Source organism: Phlebotomus papatasi, chromosome 2 (genome assembly GCF_024763615.1).
Source record: "Phlebotomus papatasi isolate M1 chromosome 2, Ppap_2.1, whole genome shotgun sequence".
In the NCBI taxonomy this organism is placed as follows: Eukaryota; Metazoa; Arthropoda; class Insecta; order Diptera; family Psychodidae; genus Phlebotomus; species Phlebotomus papatasi.
The window spans coordinates 82544619-82565761 of record NC_077223.1 but is presented as its reverse complement, the minus strand read 5'-3'; the positions used below and the strand labels follow the sequence as shown (position 1 = coordinate 82565761).

Genomic DNA, 21143 nt, shown 5'->3' with positions numbered 1-21143 from the left:
TTTTGGGTTTAAGGCCGGCTTCAGACCTAAGGTTTAGCCCAGTTCCTGATGGTCTCGTCTCCAAATTCAAAATAGCAACGAATTTTATTGGTTTTTCAAAATTTAATGGATCACTTGCCCATGTTGACCAATCTTAAGTGATAATTTTCCAAAAAATCTTGATTAAGAAGAATTTAGGTTAAGCCATATGGCTGAGCCTTAGGTCTGAAGCTCGTATAAGTCACGAGTTTGAGCACTTCGCAAAGCCTGTGACACTTTGCCATCCCTCTTTGTACTCTGTAAGAAAGTTTCGTTAAGCCAACAAATGAATTTTGTTAAAATTTTTGTCAAAAGGATGTTGTTTACTCATTTTACGAAACTTTTTCTCTGAGTATGTCTATTTCTTAGTTTGCTACAAATTTATAAAAGAGAATCAACCCTATATCTTTTTTGTGAATTTTAAATGAATTCAAATTGAATTTGGGAAATTCTCTAGGGAAATTTTCTTCTGATTTAATCCCATTATCTTCAACCCTTTCAAAATTGTGTTTGGTGAACCGTTAAATAATTTTAACACTAATTTGTTAATTCTAGAGAGATGTAAAGGAAAAATTGACTTTTTATTGGTTACAAGAACTATATAATTAATTAGTGTATAGCATACAGTAAACAACTAATGAACTTGTACGAGCATTCTGCGAGTTTTCTATCGCCATTGTTTTTCATACTGCATTTTCTCTCCTTTATGTTGGATATTGTGTTGCGATATGGGGTTTTCTTTTGGGGGGACTCTTCCGGGGAATGTCTGTGGTTGTCTCTTTTGCTCTGGAGTTTGGTGGGATGAAGGCGCATGTGCATGAAAATTCCAAGATGAATGATAAATAGTAGGATTTGAGGGTAGAAACGAGACGAAAAGTTTAGATGGAAAATCCATCTCATTGAAGAGAACTTTTTTGTTTGCGGGAATTATGCGGGAGGGGAAGGTAAAAAAGAGGAGAGCGAACAAGTTGATCTGCAGATGGGAATTTTCATTGTGAAAAATCACTCTAATGCGCCTTCTCCGTGGGTTCATTGAGGGAACATGACAGAGAATTTTGGGAGGCTAATGCTCTTCCCATTTTCTAGGAGGAAAATTCTCTCTTGTTCTCTCTCTATGTCTTCTTTTGCATAGAAAATAGGAAAAAAGACTCATGAGAGATTACAGAGAAATGCACAGTTGAAGTTGGGGAAGTGTGGTGGATGAAAATTGAGGGCATTCCCTGGAGTGGTTGATTTTGTTACCAGGACGTCAATTCTCTCTCTTTCTCACCTTCTCTTCTTCACAATAATGTGAATTACACAGGAGGAGATTCATTCATATTTGTGATGTTGGAAAATGCACACACCATTGCTTTTGCACGGTTCTGTATAGGTCGAAAGGCAAAAAGAGAGAGAGAATGAGGAAAGGAAGGAGAGAAAAGCACAGAGATTGAAGAATTTCCCAATACCCCTCTTTTCCTGTTTTTCCACACTAATTTCATTCACTATAGTTGCATTTCTCGTTCATTCATTTAATAATGAAATCAAAGTTGGAGGCAAAATGCTGTAATATCTAATGAATTTTCTCCGAATAAAAGAGAGGAAAAAAGGGAAAACAAATCAAATTGTTGATTTTTCTTGTTGCAGGGACTGGAGAGTCGGGGAAATCGACATTTATTAAGCAGATGAGAATTATCCACGGAAGTGGTTACTCAGATGAGGATAAACGGGGCTTCATCAAACTCGTCTATCAGAATATATTCATGGCAATGCAATCAATGATAAGAGCCATGGATCTCCTGAAGATTCAATACAGTGTGCCACACAATCAGGTAATTTATTTATTTTTAATAATTTTGAATTTAAAGTTTAAACAATTTTCTTGGGACTAGTCGATCGGCAATTGATTGACTATTCGCTAGAATATCCGGAATATAATGTTCGTTTTCCTGTCGAACATTTTACGAACAAATGACAAAATTTTACGAACATTTTTTGTGCGTTTACGAACATTTACGAACAAATGTTTGTAAAACTACAAAAAATGTTCGTCAAATAATTATGTTACAAACAATATTTGTGAAAAAAGTACGAACTTTTACGAACTTATTTGTGGGTTATACGATTCACGAGCATTTTGTAACTCCCCCATAGAAATTCACAAACATTTACGAACATTTTTGCAAAATATTTTTTTTCTGTATAGTTCAGAAGTGAGTAAGAACTAAAAGAATTCCAGATCCAGAGTGCATTTTTTGAATACTCCTATTTAGGTATTCTATAAAAAAAAAACATGTTAACGATCCTTGGGTCGACTTATTGCGGGTCCCCCGAAGGTCCCAAGTCTCTACCTCTAACCGTTTGACCTCTAGAGCTAACGACAGCCAGACGGACAGACGGACAAACAGCGTGACGACATTTCTCAGAAATCGTCTGTTCGTTTCTGGGCACTATGAAAGCCTGCGCTATCAAATGTTTCTCCCGGAGAGTTTCCGGAGACTTTAATGCAGAATTCGTGTGGGGATTGTGGTACCACTGAAATGACTGCAATACTTTGGTCATTCTATTCTGAATTTTTCTCAATATTCTTTGCGTCCCTTGAGTTCAATAAGAAGATTCCGTATTTTTCATTGTCCTAAGAAGGAAAAAAGAGAAAAAGTTACGTTATTTACAATAAATTGCAAATTAATAGAACAAAAACCAAAAGGATCATACACACTACTCATTTATATAATATTATGTTAATAATAACTTATGGCCTTGTCATTATTTAACGTTTTTTGTTGAAAAAATCATCAAAATCAAGTGGTAAAAGAAAATATAGTTACTAAGAAAACAAGTTTTGAAAAATAGTACTAAATATTTTTAATTGAAGATATAAAATTTTTAAAGACTTTTAACGATTGTCAGATCGTTAGTAAATTTCTTAACGACTTGACGTATATTTGACCGTGTCGGTCGCTTCAGTGAAATAATTCGCACAAAATAATAAAAGTTCTACCGAAATATAAAAGTAAATCTGTATAAAAGTTTTATTTAATGACAAGCATATCAAATATTCCTCATTTTGTGGTTCTTCGAAATTAATTTGTGGGAAAAAATTGGAGATATCTATGAGGTGGCCACAAGTATAGCCTGGCCATAAGTAATGCCGCCACACTATCTAATCGGTAAAGACAAATCCTAAATTAAAGAATAGTAAAGCGGATAGTAAGGGTCAAAGTCACCTGCACCAACAGTAAATATTTGAAAAACAAAGTCCTTTGAACTTTTTATAAAATATAAAAATGAGATAATTGTAAACTCTACATAAAATGTTAAGAATATTGCGTGATGACTAATTCATGCAATGAGCTTTCCAGATTAACTAAAAACTGAACATATCTCTGAGTCATTTAATGGATGATTAATTCTATTTACTATTTCCTTATTTGCAAACTAAAAACAACTACAAAAAAACTAGGACAATGCGGAATTGATCAGAAGTGTGGATTTTGAGACGGTCACAACCTTTGAGCCACCTTACGTTCAGGCTATTAAGGATCTGTGGTCAGATGCTGGAATCCAGGAATGTTACGATCGAAGGCGAGAGTATCAATTGACCGATTCCGCTAAATAGTGAGTAAAACCTTAAAAATTTGTTTTTATTAAGATTTTTTACTTGAAATTTTTGAAATAATATTTAGGGGGAGAGTGTTTTTTTTTAATTTTGAAAAAAAGAAATCCCTCAGAGATTTGGGGAAGTTATTATTTAAAAAAAAATGATCATATTGAATTATTGTGAATCTTAGCTACTTAATGGAAATTGATCGTGTGGCTGCACCAAATTATCTACCAACTGAACAAGATATTCTACGGGTTCGAGTTCCAACGACTGGGATTATTGAGTATCCGTTTGATTTAGAGGAAATCAGGTTTAGGTACAGTGTTGAGAATCCTTTCTAATCAATTTTGCATTTCTTTGCTGTTTTACTCTTTTTTATTTTTACTTTGATGAGAAAAATTTAAAAAATTGTACTTCTAACACTTTTCATTCTTTTCACAAACTCAAACACTCTTTTATTTCTATTGTGATTAAAATTATTGATTAAAAGGAATATATATATTTTTCTGTTTTATCTTTTGGTGCACGAAAGCCATTAAAAAAAACTTTAAGAATGGAATGATTGAGAGATTTTGTTTTTAAATAAGACTGTCATTTTTTTATTGCATTAGTAGATTTATCAAAATTATTATTACCTATTTTGTGTATTCATTTTTTTTTTGCAAAAATCAATTTTTTAAACGTTTTAGAAATTTTCCACGATAGAAAGTGTGAATTTTCATGGGAGAGAGTGTTATAAATCGTTTTATTTTTCTTTTAATCTCTTGCATGTTTTATTCTGCTGTTCATATCATTCTTGCAATTTTTCTTATACCTTATATTTGGCCTCAAAATAATTTGAACAACAAACCCATTTGATAATACTACATTTCCCTAATTTGTTAGGAAATTTTATTAGTGAAGAAAAGAGTAAAAGAAAAGGTAATACCAAGTCCTCAAATTGCAAAATTGCAATTTCAGTGCAATTTTGTATTTATTTAATGTGATAGCTGACACAACAAATGGATTATATTGTGGATTATTTTCTGACAAAAATTCTCTTTTACCTAGCGGTGAAATCGAAGAGGGATTTTATTATGATGTTATGGAGTGTTTTGTTCTGAAGTAAAAAGGGAAATTTGAGTAGATTTATGATGGGAGGAAAGAAAATGCACTCACGTGAATGCTGCAGGAAAGAAAAATTGAAAATTGAATTTGATAGAGAAGGATTGGAATGAAAAATATTTCCTTTTTTGGCTGCAATTCTGTCTTTCAAGATTTTTGTTGTTGCCGTGAAAAAATTAATGTGATAAACATAAAGTTCCCAAAAGATATTAAATACTAGAACGATCTAGATTGCTGTAAAAAGTCCTGAATAAAATCTCTGACAATTTTATAGTAATTGGAGGAAATTTTATAGAGAAGAGGTTATATCAAGAAGTGAGGTTATGTTGAAAGTTAACTTCCAAACGTCAAAACCTGGAAAACTAAGAAATCAAAATTATTTAATTTTCCAGCAAAAAGTTATACAAGAACAGTGATTTAGCTACAAATTTACTTTGAATAGAATAGGTTAAATTTTGTAATTTTTCGTCGGTTACGTCGACTGTTGTCGTATCTGCATTTTGTTTTGTAGCATTTGCAGCAAACGACGGACGATACAAATGTCGCCTCTTAAATCAAATGCTTACACGAAAAATATGCACGTACCATAACGATCAATACAATCGATGATTTGTTGTAAAAAATTACAGAAGTATATTTAAAATTGTTTCACACAAAAGAAATTTGCAGTTAGAATTTTGCTGTTGTAAATTTTAATGAGCAATTTAAATAAAAATATTTCGGCACATAAGTTACTTTTTTAATCCTCAAACGGTAGAATTTGATTTAAACATTTAGGTTATGTAAACATTTAGGTTATGTTCAATATCTTTTTTTTTTTTAATTCAACATTTCAATTAATAGACACCAAAAATCTGCACAGTACTTTAAGCAATTTCTAAAGTAAATTTACAAAGCAATGCGATTTAATGTCATTTTGAGTTTTTCTAATATTCGTTAAATAAATTTTTCATAACCTTAAATACGTGTGACATTTGTTGATTTCTTAGGTTTTAGAGTTATTTAAAATTTATAATTAACATTACAAATACGTTTGATTTCTTTCTTAAATTTTCTAAATTTGAAATGAAAATTCTCATAAAATAATGTAACTTGTAAATGTAGGATTTCCTTACATAACCTCAATGTTACACATAACCTTTAGGTATTTGTAAACAACGTTAAAGATTACTTACTTACGCTTTAAAATACTTCTACAAAAAAGCATTCACAATTAGAAACAGACTCATCAAAAATCTAAACGCATCACTTCATTCTCTGACAAGACTTAAGAGGTTACATTTTGGAATGAATGTAAATTTTTTGGACAACATTTATAAGGCAAAATCGCAAAAAATCATAATTTCATACATTTGATACAATTTTTACTTTCTAATTAGGCTAATTTTAAAAGCGTTTAAACTCGTTTTTAATTTCATAATCAGTGAATTTTTTAGTTAGACGTGGCCAATTCGTTTAAATACTTCAAATACAAAGTCCGATTTTAACTACTGCGTGTTTATCAAGGTTACAATTTGGAAAGTAAACGACTTTATTAGGATTTTAAATACTGAAACTTACCGTTTGATCTATTTTTAGATAGGAAGTAGTAAAGTTTGGTCACTCAAAATAATATACATCTAAATTTTGTCACTTGCAACATAACCTAATTTTACAACTTAACGTTTTGAGAACTTCTGCCACTCAAGAATATTTAAGAAAATCTAATTGGATAAAAAATACCACGTGGTATATAAATATTTCGTGGAATGAGAATCGAGCAATCAAGACCTATTTCTTTTATTTGACAAAAATGTGATTTTTGGAGGTTAGGTTTATCATAACCTAAATCAATTCAAATTAGAAAACACGACAGAATTGCAGCCTTTATTTCTATATTCCCTTTTATTTCTCTTTATTATTATTATTTGTTTTATCTCTTATTTTCTTATTAGTTATTTGAGTGATTTGGAAAGAATTGAAAGTCCAGATTTCCTGCCAACGGAACAAGACATTTTACGTGCACGAGCTCCAACTACTGGAATCCTTGAGTATCCATTTGACTTGGATAGCATAATATTTAGGTACAGAAAATTAATAAAACACCAAATTTCTTATATCAATTTATTATTTTGGTGTAGGAAAGGGGCATAAATTTGGGAATAATCCCTCAAATAATAAAAAAAATCACTGCAGTAAAATTGCTAGTGTAAAATTTAGCCCCCCTAAAAACCTTAAAAAATACAACACAAACACACAGCTTTTATTTATGTTTCGGAGAGATAGTTCTTGTTGAAAGGGATTCATCATAAATCATGTAGAAAATTTACTACATATTAGTTTTCTAGTTGTAAAAGTCAAAGAAGTAAATTGCTATTGATTTTCATTAGGAGGCACACGATAATTTTGTATTGATTCCAAAAAAAAAATTCGAAAGAAAGCAAAGGAAAGAGTAGAAAAAAATCTTCTAGGTAAATGACCCTTAAATATGTGGTATAGAGAAAATTCTTCCTCTATTTTCACTTTTTTGTGGGTGTTCTTTCACACAACAACCAAATAGAGACAAAAAAAATAAAGTTGTAAGTTACATGCTGCAGAGACAGTCTAAAAATACGCTTCTTTTATTTCCTCGTGGACTAAAAGGAAAAGATACTGGAGAAGGAGGAAAAGTTGGGTGGTATTAAATTAGCGGATTTTTTTAAGTTCATTCAATATTTATACAAAAAATAATATTTCTCAGACTGAAATGAATTCAGAGACATTTTTAAGTTAATTTTTTCAATTGTCCATTGATTGAAAGCTAAATAAATTCCACTTGAGCATTTGAACTTTACGAAAATGTGATCAGTGGCGCTACTGTCGCTAAAGCAATATGAACATAACCTCAAACGATTTTAAATACGCATTTTGAGTTTTAAGAAAATGACAATATAAATATTTCAAAGACCAAATAAAAAATTCTAATTCAAAGATCAAGAACGATACCGCATTATGTTTTGCAATATAATTTTGAAAATAGCTTGAAAGTGCTTATATGGCAAGTTCCATTGGATTTCCAGAGGAATTTTACAAAAAAAACATACTGCGGTGTCGTTCTTGATCTTTGAATTAGTATTCTTTATTTGATCTTTGAAATTTGTGAAAGACTTTCTGATCAATTCTGTGGTAAATTTTTCATTCAGTGATCTTATAGATTTTTATGGATTAAAAACAGAAAACGACAAGCAAACATTTCGTTCACATGCAAAAATACCGTTGAATCATTAAAGTTTTTTATTCAAAATCAAATATTTAAAGGACTCTAGAGAACTTATTTCTAAAGCGATTGAAAAAGGTTTATGTTCGTTGGAAAGGTCTTGGATTCCCTGATAAATCTGAACCGATTTTAATCGGTTATGATCCGGTAATGAACCGGTTCATTAACCAGTTTCAACCTCTGAAAAACAGTTTTGTCAAATTAACAAGAAAAATTTGTCAAAAGGATGTTTTTCCATATAAAGTGTAAGAAGAGGTTTTGTTAAAACTTTTTTATTAAGAGTATAACCGTGCTATCACACTAGGATTTTTTTTCAATTTGTAAATTCAATTTAATTTTCAGATGAACTTTTTTATGCGTTATTTTGCATTAAAAATCAATTGAGTTGATATATTTTAGCTTATTTATTGATATAAACTAATACTTGGCCCGCCAAAACATATTTAAGCATGCTAAAATAGCATAAATGTGGTTGCTCAATTAAATTTGAATTCAGCAAATTAAAATGTTAAAATTGCTCATTTATTTCAATTTTTATTGCAATTAAACAAGTAGCCTTTTGTACCAAATTGTTCTTAATTAATTTATTCACTCGTAATTAATTATTATTTATGGCAAAAAAAAAAATAAAATAAGTACAGAGATTAGTGATAAACTTGTACGTTAGTGAAGCTTCAGTATCGGGAGTAATTTGCTAAGTTCCTCCAAAGCAATTCGAAGGAAATTGTTGTGTCAAGAAATCGCAGATGGGATGTCTTCATACAGATTTTCGAAAAGACTGTATGAGAATCTTCATGATCCCCTTGCCTACAACCCTTTCTTCTGGCTTTGGGGATTTTTTGCATAACAGATAAGTGACTTATAAGACATTTTAAGGACTATTACACATTTTCCGGAGTCATTCACAATCAAAAATTTCGCGGCACTATTTAAAATTGAGCAAATTTCTTGGAAAATGTGTCTTGGCTGTGAGAATTTTCAAGTAAATTCTAGAAATCTTATAATGCTCAATTGGCTCAATTGAGTTTAAAATTAAATTATGAAGATCCTAGTGTGATAGCACCGTAAGCGGTAAATGATTTTCCTTTAAAATTAAGTCGCACTTTTGACAAATATTGCATCACTTTATAAAAAAATTCAAATTAAATGTTAACTAGAAAACTTAATATCCCGAAAAAAAGTATCTTAAGATTTTTTTTTTCATTTTCGGGTCTTTATAGAAATTCTCTAAGAATGTATTTCGTCCATTTACCAAAATGCCATTGGAACATTTCTAATAATATCAAGTTTTTAATGTTAAAGTAGTTAAATCTTTCGTAGAAGTTCGACTGATGCCTGTAAGAATTTTTGTTTTTACTGATCAAAATTAATATTCTTTTTTTAATTACTTGTATTTTTTTTTAATTATCATTTTTAAATGTTTTATAACAAATATTCTTTTTAATGGCTAAATTTTCATTTTTTTACATTCTTAGAGAATAGTATTCTGATAATTTCTTTGATGTTGTTTCTTATTTTAAACTCTGTGGGGGGCGTGGCCTATTTTTATGGAATCGTTTAACCTTTTTTTCGATTGAATTTATGCAGCATTAATTTTCTTGCACAGTGATTACCTTTCAATTGAATGCCGTATTGCAAAGTCAAAATTATATTTAAATCTTTTAGGTTGTGTGTCCTTTAGGACATTACGATCACAATTTATTTTAGGTTAACTTTAGCACAAGAAATCTAGTCCTACCTTTTCTTGTAAATAATTTTGATACTGTCATTTGGGCATCCTAATTAAACATATAAAATAAATCTTAAAAAATATCCTTAAGTTAAAATCAAGTTTAAATGTTTCATAAATCAATCAAAATTGTCTGTTAGTGACTTGTAAAATCACTTTTCATCGGTTCTTGACAGTTGAATAACATTATGTGTGATTACAAGAGAAAATTCTTGCTTACATTTGTCAATTATTGAGAGAAGAACAGAAAAAAAACATGAGAAATCAGTGAAATACTTAATTTTGATTACAACTTGTCCTCTTTTTTTTCTTTTCTCTTTCCTTTTGCTCTCTCACTCTTCAAACAAATAATTATGTCGTGTCACGCGAAAAAAGCCAACCCTCAGAAAATCCTGATAACTTTGTGGTTTGGGGTGGTGCGGAGGGGGAGAAGGGGATTATTTGGTGTGATTGAAAAGAAGAAATAATACAAGATGTAGCAATGCCAATGGGAGAAGGAAAAGTTTATTGACAAGTAAGAGAGTAACAGAAATAGGAATCCCTATGCACGTGTTTGTCACAAAATACAATTTCCCTCAGGACAAACAATGATAACTGAAAGATGATTTTTTTATCTTGTGAAATTTGGTTCGCTCTAAACTATGAAATTATAGATTGTTCCTAGCTATAGTATTACCTTTTGAGTCATATAGCGTTCATTCAGGTGAGATATGAACAATACTTCATCTCCTTTTTCCAAGAATTCCCAATACACTAGAGTTTGATTTTTTTTTTCGTTGAATCCTTCTGAGAAAACAGGGTGAAATTGATGAAGAAAACTCCAGAGTAATCTGATAATAGTTCAGTAAATAATGTAGCGAAAGTTGGAAGAAAAATTTTGTGGTTTGCCTCCCTGTTCTATTGAAACTGGAATATTGATGAATACAGTGAGGAAAATAATTGTAGAGGCGCTTAAACTTGTGCTAAAGAAAGGCCCAAATAGTCTCAGGATGACCCTGGAGAATATTTAAAAGGAAGGGCTTAGGATCATCAATTAGAGGTCCTTAGCATAAATTTCCTTTACCTAAACCTTTACTACCAAATTTTACATGATAAGTATTCTCAAGGATCAACTTGAGCCTATTTGGGCCCTTATGAGCAGCTAGTTACATTAACTGAATGTCTCATTTGAATTTATTAATTTAGTACTAATTTATGTAAGGATAGAATTCTGACCATTCTCACAAAATTTTTTTCTTAAAAAATTAATTAATAATTCGAAAACTTTTGATTATTCGAATTTTAAATTGTACTAAAAATATTTAGTACAACATTTTCCTTTACAACATAAAACTAAGTTTGACTCATTAATAATAATGCTGGCACAACATTCCATGAAGGAACTAGGCCTCCCCACAAGGGGATTTCTAGACATGCATTATTATTTTTTTCTTATACGGGATGAGGTTGTCAGTCCCATGCCCGTGGAATCAAGTGCAGTGAAGCTCACTGGATGCAATCCGAACACCTTTAACGCCAGAAAAATTCCTGGTGACCTAAAGGGGATTCGAACCTGGAACACTTGCATCACAGAGCGAGTGCTCTACCACTTGACCCATTGAGTTCGCTAGTTTGACTCATTAGAACATTCTTATTAATTCAGTTTATTTGATTTTTTTAATAAAAAAAATCAACGAAAATGTTTTTTTACGTAAAAATTCTCAAATGTACTAAATTTAGAACAATGAATACAATTGATTAATCTTTAGTACAATTGAGCTTTTTTCTAGATTTGATCCTAAAGTTCTTTCCTTATATCTTGAAGCCCATAGAGCTACTTGATATGAATTCTAATGTTATATTAGGTTAAGTACTAATAGGATAGACAATTTTTGTTATCTAAACGCAAGATTGTACTAATTCTTTTTTTAATTTAGTAGAATAAACAAATCCAGATAGATAAACTATTTTTGATCCTAAAGTTCTTTATTAGAACGTTAAGAACTACTGGAAATGAACTCTTTATATTGTACTAAATTGAGTACTAGGGGGAGGTGGGGCAACTTTGAGCTGTGGGGCTACATTGTTATACGATTTTTTCGCATATTTCCAAAGGAAACTGGGTTTTAATATATTGGAAGTTGGATAGACAAAACAATTGTGGATCTAAATAAAATAATTGTAATTTCATTTAGAAATAGGTGAAAAAATCATATATAAATGTAGCCCCACCTCCCCCAACTTGGAAAAATCAAGTTTATAGGGATATATTTGTTAAAAATTTATCAAATTATATTCCCAAAAAAATGTTGCATTAGGTTAGTGTCCAATTTGATGCTTTTTATGGAAAGAATTTTATTTGAACTAAGTTTTTATAAGTAATCATTAAACACTTGTTCTTTACCCCTTTAAGGACGATTGGGTCACCGGTACCCAAAAATGAATTTTTTCCTACGGTCGTGTAAAGGTATGTTTTCCCTAAAAAGTCAGAAAAGGTGATTTTTTCTGACCCCCGATTTTTGACCTTCTCGTCCTTAAAGGGTTAAATAAAATTCGGTTTTTGGCATCTCATATTAATCCCTGAGTTTTTTTTTATTTCTAGAGCATTTTGAAATTAACTTTTAGTTCTTCTTCTTATTATTAATACCAATTAAGTTTCATAAAAAAGTTAGATTTTTTAGTACAAAAATGAAAGAAATTAATGATGTTACGCCAATGGAAAAATATAAAGAGAAATCTTTCTTTTTTTTCTTTTTGTTTCTTAAATCATTGTGCTCTTCTACTTTTTATCCCCATTTTTTTTTTTTTCATTTTCTAACTTTTGTTCAATCTACTTGAATTCATTTTATTTATCGAATTGTTTTCTACAGAAACTATTTTTTAGTACATGACTGGTCTTATATGTACTTCTGTGTAATCAACTTTTCTTCGTGTTGGTTCCTATCCAGACACGACTGTTCGGTAGTTTTGGAACATGACGAGGACTGGGCAAAACAGCCTAGTCAGGAACCAACACAAAAGAGCAGTCTATTCTACTAAGTGCAAGTACATCAGAGCAGCCTTGTACTAAAATATGTCCAAAAGAAATATTTACTTAAATATTTCTTGAAATTATTTATTTAAATATATTTATTTATTTAAATATTTTTTAAAATATTTATTTAAATAAATATTTATTTAACATTTATTTATTTAAATTATTTTTAAATATTTATTTTTAGGTAAAATTGTGTCATAAACTAAGACACCAACCCTGTTATATCTTATTTAGGCATTTTTAGTAGCTCTGGTTTAGGTCTTATCAAACATTTACTTTTAATATTTTAAAACCGTAAGAGATAAGTCATTCCAAAGCCTAAGTATTAAAAAACAATTACTGTTGCTGAAATATCAATAAAATAATTTATTTTCTTTTACTGCTTTTCAATTTTTAAATTAATTTGTAATCGATCAGTTCAATGCTATGGTATTCTATGAAAAAGAATTGATATTGCTTAGAGAAATAAATTTGCAATGTAAGAAAAAGATGAGCAAGGACCTTCAAAATCGGTTTTTTGCAGTTAGCCAAGACACTCACCAGCGAGCTTTAAAAGATATGATATCATCATATGGGACACCATAAAAGATAAACCTTATAAAGGGTGAATGAACTCCTTTTGTTTACAGATTCCTTTTATTTGTAATTATTCAGGGTCACATACGAACTGAAAATTAATTATTCTTATAGTGAAATTGGAGGAAAAACAATGAATCTCTAGTAATCTTTAGAATGATCCCATAAATATTTTCCTCACTGTAGTAATTGCTGGAAGTTCCGTTTCAAATGAGTTGTTCATAATATGTACAATATATTTTGACATCTATTATTTCTGCTTACTCTAGACAATTTTTTTTCTTTCTCCATCTCAGTAATTTTTCTTATGCTGTTGCATGGAAGAAGTAAATAAGCAAAAGTGTCCATATTTCACACATTGAAGCAATTCTTGTCCATTTTCACTCATTTTCTGTGGCTTTTCCTTGCATGCAATTTTCAGTGAAGTTGAATGTAGTTCAATGTTTAATGTTTATGCACACTACACACATTTTGCACATAACTTTCTATTTACACCCAAATTTATCGATGACTAAAAATGATGAATGATCTAATGGGCTATCTTTCTTCTTTTTTTTTTGTTATTGTTGCTCCTGCATTGGGAAATTTTTGTGATGTACACAGGATGGTAGACGTTGGTGGACAGAGATCAGAAAGAAGAAAGTGGATTCACTGTTTTGAGAATGTCACTTCTATCATCTTTCTAGTGGCACTTTCTGAATATGATCAAATTCTTTTTGAATCGGAAAATGAGGTAAAGAAATATTTGTTTTCTCTTTTTTTCTGGAAGGAAATTGTTTTGATTGTGCATTTTGTTTTCTGACAGAATCGTATGGAGGAATCAAAAGCTTTATTCAAAACAATTATTACTTATCCGTGGTTCCAACACTCATCGGTGATTCTTTTCTTGAATAAGAAGGATTTACTGGAGGAGAAAATCATGTATTCGCATCTGGTTGACTATTTTCCAGAATATGATGGTAAGTTATCTATTGTTTTGTTTTTGTCTTGATAAATAAATTCAATTTATGAAAGTCGAATCTACATATTACATTAACTTTTCAATATTTTTTCCCCTGTGAGGCAATATTCACCTTTTTGAGTAAGCTCCGCCCATACATTTTCTTCAGTCACGCCCCCTTCAAATTCCTTGAATATTCAATATTTGTTAGAAGGATTTTAAAACACTTTCTGAGCAAAGTATTTCCAAATTTTGTACTTGATGGGGATGAGCCTTTTAAGGATCTAACCTTAGAAAAATAAGCCATGCCCTCTACAAAATGCAATTAACTATAAAGCAATATTTTACAATATTCTCCCTTAGCTAGTATTTCTAGTAATTTTTAAGAGTGTGTAGGATAAAGGGAAAAAATTGGAATGGAACGAATACTTAAAAGTCATGTCCATCTGGAGACCACGCCTATTTTTTTTAACTAAGTCATATGTTCTAAAAAATGGCTTTAAGGAAATTTCCTAAAGCATTTTTCTTTACTCAGGAAGTCAAATAAAATCTTGCGATATGCAGGATAAAGTGAAAAATTGTAATTCTACAATTGCATGCAAACCACGCCCACCCTAATATAATGTTAATGCAAAGTGTACCCTCTACAAAATTATAATATTCTGCTAAAGCTAAATTTCTTTATCCTCAATATATCCAATATTTTTTTAGTTGAAAATGCGAGGAAAAATAAAAATTTAATATTGCCAAGAGGTAGTTAACTGTGCCTAAAAATGGTCCCGATCTACGGATCTCGTGCCGATCTAGTGATGTTTGGCCGAATAGTACCGATGTGTCGATTTCTTATCAAAATAGTGTCAATCTACCAATTTTTAACTCCATATCGATAATATTTTGCCGATTGCTGTTCACGGTTTATACTGAAAACCACTTATTCACTCCTTGAATATTGCTAGGCCTACTTAGAGACAATTTAGAAATCAAGTTTACACTGTTTTTTGTTTTTATATTCACTAAAAGTCCCATTCTAATGCGATACCTCGAAAATTTACTTGTATTGATTAAAGGGAAATTTTGTAATAATATTGTTTTGAAATATGACTTGTTATGGCCTATACACACTAGTAGAAATTTCTTTAAAAAATGTCTTTTTAAAGAAAATTTCCCCTATCTTTTGTAGACAGAAACGTCACAATTAAAAAAAAATCAATTTTTGACGAAAATTGCTTTTAGTGTGTAGACTGTAGACTGTAGACACCACTATCGAATATATGTTAGTAAAAATAGGCCACGCCCTCTTACTTACTTAGGTGGCTGCAACGCCCTTTTAAGGGACCGGGTCACTCGCACTACTCTCTTTTAGTCCTAGCGACTCTTCGCTAGCTCGCTCCAAAACGTAGCATAAGCCGCTGTCGTAAAGTCCGTCCTATCGGAGGCTCCTTGCGAGTTTTCATAATAATCTTGCTTTCATGGAGAAGGGTTGTTAGCCCCTCGCCCAACCCTCTCTAGAAGGACCAGATTACTTGTTTCTTCTATCACTCACCTGAGTGTTCTGGGACGTGGGGGAAAGTGCTCTCCCTTCGAACGTTCATACCTTCGAATAATGTGAATTTCTTTTGTTATTTGTAAGAGATTTACACTATATTATCATGGAATTATCAACAATTTATTATAGGCTAACTAATATTTAATAGAAATGTGTAAGTCTCTTAGGAAAACTAAAAGAACATTCACATTATTCGAAGGCATGAATGTTTGAAGGGAGAGCACTTTCCCCTACCAGGCCACGCCCTCTACAACCGCAAATTTATCTACTCAAATATTTCTAACTGTTTTTGGGGATGTGTGGAGTAAAAAAAATTGCCAGTACAACTTCGATACGGAAAATTAGTAACGAATTAAAATTCCAGTAAAGAAAAACAACAAAATTGTAAAATAAATACCAAGCTTTTTAAACAAACTTCAATTACTAAAAAGGTAAAATAATAATATCTAATGAGCAATTCAGGAAAATTTCTAGTAGATCAAATTGGGTACATATTGTTATTGGAGTCTTGAAAATTTTGACTATATTTAATCCTACATGTTTCTATTGTCATTTGAAGTATATTTAGGCCACGCCCACTTGGAAACCACACCCAGATGAAGACTTGGTCTATGGTATACTTTCACCTAAAATTCTAAAATTATTTCGTTATGTCGAATAATGTTTAGAAATGTTTAGAAATGTAAATGATAGAAAATTCTCTTTGCGGCTACCAAAATTTTGTAGGAGGCGTGGTCTATATTTTCTATCTCTTCCAGGCTGCAATTATATGGATATTTTGCTCTAAAAATGGTCTAATAACTTAATAACTCTCATTAGATATTGGAAAATCAATATTCAAAAATTTCAACGTAATTTACATAGATCTAGAAGGGGGCGTGGTCAAAAAAAATCGTTGGAGCTTTCTCAAGAGGTTCTATCTCCTTACAAAAAAAAAAAACAAAAAAAAATATCTTTCAGAAAATTTCTAAATAATTTCTAAATTAAAGTATACCTAGAAAAATTAATGATTTAGTGGACAAATTGATGCTAATTCATTAACAAATAAATAAAGGGCCAAAACAGGATGACAAAGCTGCAAGGGAATTTATATTGAAGCAATACTTGGTGTGCAATCCGGATCCTGAGCGAATGTGCTATTCGCATTTTACATGTGCCACAGGTGTATTCTATTATCAAAATCATAAATTTCTCCCTCACAGTGGTGTTGATGCTTCATGCTCTTTCTCTCAAATTTTATGATACCGAAATTTATAAAGGCCGTATGTGTAAATTTTAATTGCCAAACATGTTGGAGAGAGTGTAATAATTATTTACAGCAGTTTTCCCACCAATAGAATATAATAAAACAAAATATTTTAAGCTAGAATTCACCAGTAATTCAATTTAGTCCCTTCAATTATATTTATTTTTTTGTTGTTGATGTAAATTTTGTATTTTGGCTTCATCCTTTCGTATTTTTCTGCCACTTGTGTATATTTCTAGGACCCCAGAGAGATGCAATAGCTGCCAGAGAATTCATTTTGCGTATGTTTGTAGATCTTAATCCGGATTCGGAGAAAATTATTTATTCGCATTTTACTTGCGCTACAGGTGAGACATCATTTTATGCTACAATCCTTTATTGAAATTTTGCTGTTTTAGTAGGTAGTAAGCTTTAGGAAGAACAATAGAACTTTCCTGATTTATGCAAAGTGCAAAATGAATTAATTCTAATACGAATAATAGAGTTTGTTTATTTGAAAATTTTGTCATAATATTAAAATTCAAAGGAAAACGTTGCGGAGTACTCGACTTCGCAAATGGAATGTCATTTAAAAGTTTGATTTCGTGTTATTTAATTTGATGAGCAAAGTTTTTATGGAAAATCAACTTACAGGATAATATTAGTTACCTCTTATAGTGTTTGATAAAGTCGAATCTATACGAGTGTAACCCATGTAACCCGTTAAAGTCTTGTCTGGTTACTATAGAATATCTAGAAGTTAATGATCTATTATCTGTTCTGAATAGAGGAAGGTGTTTCACTTCATTAAACAATTGATACATTATCACAAGGTAATGGACAGATACAATAAAATGAAAATGGTGGCAAAGCATCCAAGCTTTGCACAATCACTTAAAAGATTCCACAAAATTAAATAGTTGTAAGAATAATAACATAGATTTTTGGACAAAAATTACTTATCGGTACATAACCGATTCACAACCGATTTACAAAAAACTCAAAACATCACACAATACCTTAGAAATAATACAAAGTAAGGTGCGGTTACCAGATCGTTTTCCGTAGAGTGTTACTTAAACGCTTGTTTTTGGACTGATGAAATTCTTTTTTTTTGTTACTTCTTCTAAATCCATAGAATTATTCACTGTTTCATTCAGAAACATAATATAAAAAAAAAAATTATCAAAAAAAAATTAAAGAAAATTCATAAAATAATTATAATACTGAAAAAAGTTAGCATTCACTAAGTGGATTGCCTCTTTGCTAATTGGATCAAATGGTCTTTTAATTGGATCACTCAATTTACAAGAATATTAAAAAGAGAAAATAATTTTTTATTACAATTCTAAAAATTTTTATTGGATTATTTCATTTAATATTTAATGTGAACGGCAATCTTTGGTGTAACATCAGTTTTAAGAAACAACCATTGGATGAACAAGTTGGCCAGTAACAGACACCATGAAGAGTGTTGTGGCACATTCCTTCGGTCCAGAATTTTTAAGACCTGGCACAACACGTGAACCTTTCCTGGCCAATACATTTCCATCTTCTGGTGTCAAGAAAAAGGCACTTTCGTCGGAATTAAAAACCCGGTCTGGTGAAATGGTCAGCAGATCGTGTTCTGTGAAATATTCTCGACAATTCTGAAACCATTCCGTAAGATATTCAGCAGTAACCACAGCCCTTTTCAGTGAGAAGGACTTTGGCTTGCGCATACTGAGCTCTGGATGACGCTTGAGACAATTCCTGAACCAAACATCTCTAAGTCTTCCACCCGTAAAATAGTTTGGAATTTTGAAGGTCTCGCAGATGATTTTGACGCTGTCCAGAATTTGTTCCTCGCCGATGGGATGCTAACCATTCGCACATTCCAGGACAGGACAAGTTCTTCTTCTTGTTCTTTTGTAAGCGTCGCGTCGTTAGCCTGCCATTAGGGCACTCTTCCGGGTATCTGCCAGACAATTTGTTGTACAGTGTCGCTCTTGGTACATCAAATAACTTCCCAAAACTCGCTTTGCCCTAAAGGACGAAACTAAAAACTTCCCAAAACACAGAGAATTTCCCTTTGCCCCAATGGGACTAAACTAAAAACCAACAACAAAGGATATAATAACAAAGGACGAAACTAAAAACCTTTCAAGAACTGAAAATTTCCTTTTGTCTCGACAAGCGATACTGATAACTTTCCAAAACACAGAAAATTCCCCTTTTGCCCCAAAGGAGACACTGATTACTTCCCAAAACACAGAAAAGTCCCCTTTGCCTCAAAGGACGTAACTAAAAATTTCCCAAAACACAGAAAATTTCTCTTTGCCCCGGCGACAGGCGATACTGATAATTTCCTAAAACACAAAATTTTTCCTTTGTTCCCAAGGACGAAACTAAAAATTTCCCAAAATACAGAAAATTTCCCTTTGCCCCGACAGATGATACTGATAACTTCAAAAAACACCATTGTAATATCATTATTTTATTTAATAAAATATACTTATTTAAAATATATGAAAGACAAGATTTCCAAAGGCAAAGATTCCAAAGACAAACTGAGAAAAATAAAAGTGTAAAAAACAAAATGTAAAAAAACAAAGATTCCGCAAACCCCCTCCAAAGTGGTTAGACTTTCGAAAATTCGATATCGAAATGGTTTTCAAACATAGGTGTCCAAGGACGAAATATTCGCCTTGACATGTTCGAAATCGAAAGAAATCGTAGGAGGCGTTTTTGAAATAATCCAAAAACCATGGTTTTGGAGGGGGGTAGTGGAAAGTGAAAAAAGACTGTTCTAAATAATGTTGACTTATGGGGGGTCGTAAAAGACCGGAAGTCAATATCTCTTACTGTTTGGCCTCTAGCTATGTCACAAGTTGAAAAAAAGTGGATTATATAACTGCTCTCTCTTTGAGTTCGAGCAGTAAAATAACAATTAACTTGACTTTACTTACTTAAAAGTTGCTTAAGTTAATTAAGTAACTTTTTTTCTTGTCTCTCATAAAACTTTATGAATTTATATTAATTATAGAGGACAGATTGCCCTATTGTTACCAATAAATTGAATTAAATTGAATTGAACAATTCCGTCCAGTGAATTCCGTAAAAAAAACTTTTGTAGAGATTCTTATCAAAGCCTAGTAATGTCAGAATTTTGAGTTTAAATGGTTAGGAGATATCTAAATAAAATTCATAATCAAAAGTTTTTGGAATAAAGCATTAGAATTAATATTTGAGTCTTAAAATCTAGCTCATACTTATTTGATATCTTCAAACAAATTTGAAAGTATTCAGAAATTTGCGGATGAATTTTTAAGTAACTCCTCTGTGCCACTATCTGGCAATATGTGTAATGTTTTGAGGTCTTGTTTCTCAGCTAATAGACTAAAGTTTTAAATGGATAGTTGAGAAGAGCAATTTAGAAAATTTTCAAAGCATCCATTTTATGGTTGGAAAGTTATTTCCTTTTTGGTCAACTTGAACAGAAAATTATTGAATTTGGTTTGGTGGAATGTTCTCTAAAATTATAACTTTTAAATTGCATTGTCTCTTCAAATATTCACGAATCACAAGGCATTGAGGAGTTTCCCTTTAAAGGAACATATTTCCCCAGAATATTCAATGGGAAGAGGAAAAATATCCAACAGGAGTTCAATTGTTCTTACAAAAGTTTTCTGTAGATGTATTTGTAGTTTATCCTGCAGCTTTACCATATTTTATTTATATTTCTTTCTTTAGTATTTTTTGGGGAATAGAGCTTTCTGCAATAAATTATTTGTTTTACTATTTTCTCAATGAATCTTTTTTTTACTTATATTTTTTTTTTCTTTTGATTTTTTGCCTACAAAAATGCATGGATATTCCTTTTGGTGTTCTGAAAATAAAATGTTCTATAGATACGGAAAATATAAAATTAGTATTTTGTGCCGTGAAAGATACAATAATGCAGTCAGCATTGAAAGAATTCAATTTAGCTTAATTGTTTCAAATCAATTTCCAAAAGAGAAAAATATGATTTTCATTTGTTAAATTTTGCTGGATGATAAACATGAAGAATGGATAAATAAAGTGGAAAAAATTGCATGAATTGAGTTGATCTTTCTTTTAATAATTAAATTTTTTTATTCATGTTGTGAAAGAGAATTTTCTCAAGAAGTAAATTTTAATAAAATCCCAT

At 31.1% G+C, this 21143-nt stretch overlaps 1 protein-coding gene across 8 annotated transcripts in view; it reads left to right on the top strand.

The window, feature by feature from the left end:
• The window catches only part of LOC129804674 (guanine nucleotide-binding protein G(q) subunit alpha), a 43766-nt gene that overhangs the window by 14939 nt on the left and 7684 nt on the right, over nt 1-21143 (top strand). For 2 of the 8 annotated variants that reach the window (XM_055852204.1, XM_055852206.1), the window contains exons 3-9: nt 1645-1829; nt 3461-3615; nt 3789-3917; nt 6640-6768; nt 13865-13994; nt 14067-14220; nt 17233-17340. In XM_055852204.1, the coding sequence (XP_055708179.1) occupies nt 1645-1829; nt 3461-3615; nt 3789-3917; nt 6640-6768; nt 13865-13994; nt 14067-14220; nt 17233-17340 (990 nt within the window). Of the gene's footprint in view, nt 1-1644; nt 1830-3460; nt 3616-3788; nt 3918-6639; nt 6769-13864; nt 13995-14066; nt 14221-16801; nt 16910-17232; nt 17341-20862; nt 21050-21143 lie in introns of those variants that run through there. The other 6 variants (XM_055852209.1, XM_055852211.1, XM_055852205.1 and 3 more) reach the window with 5 other exon arrangements.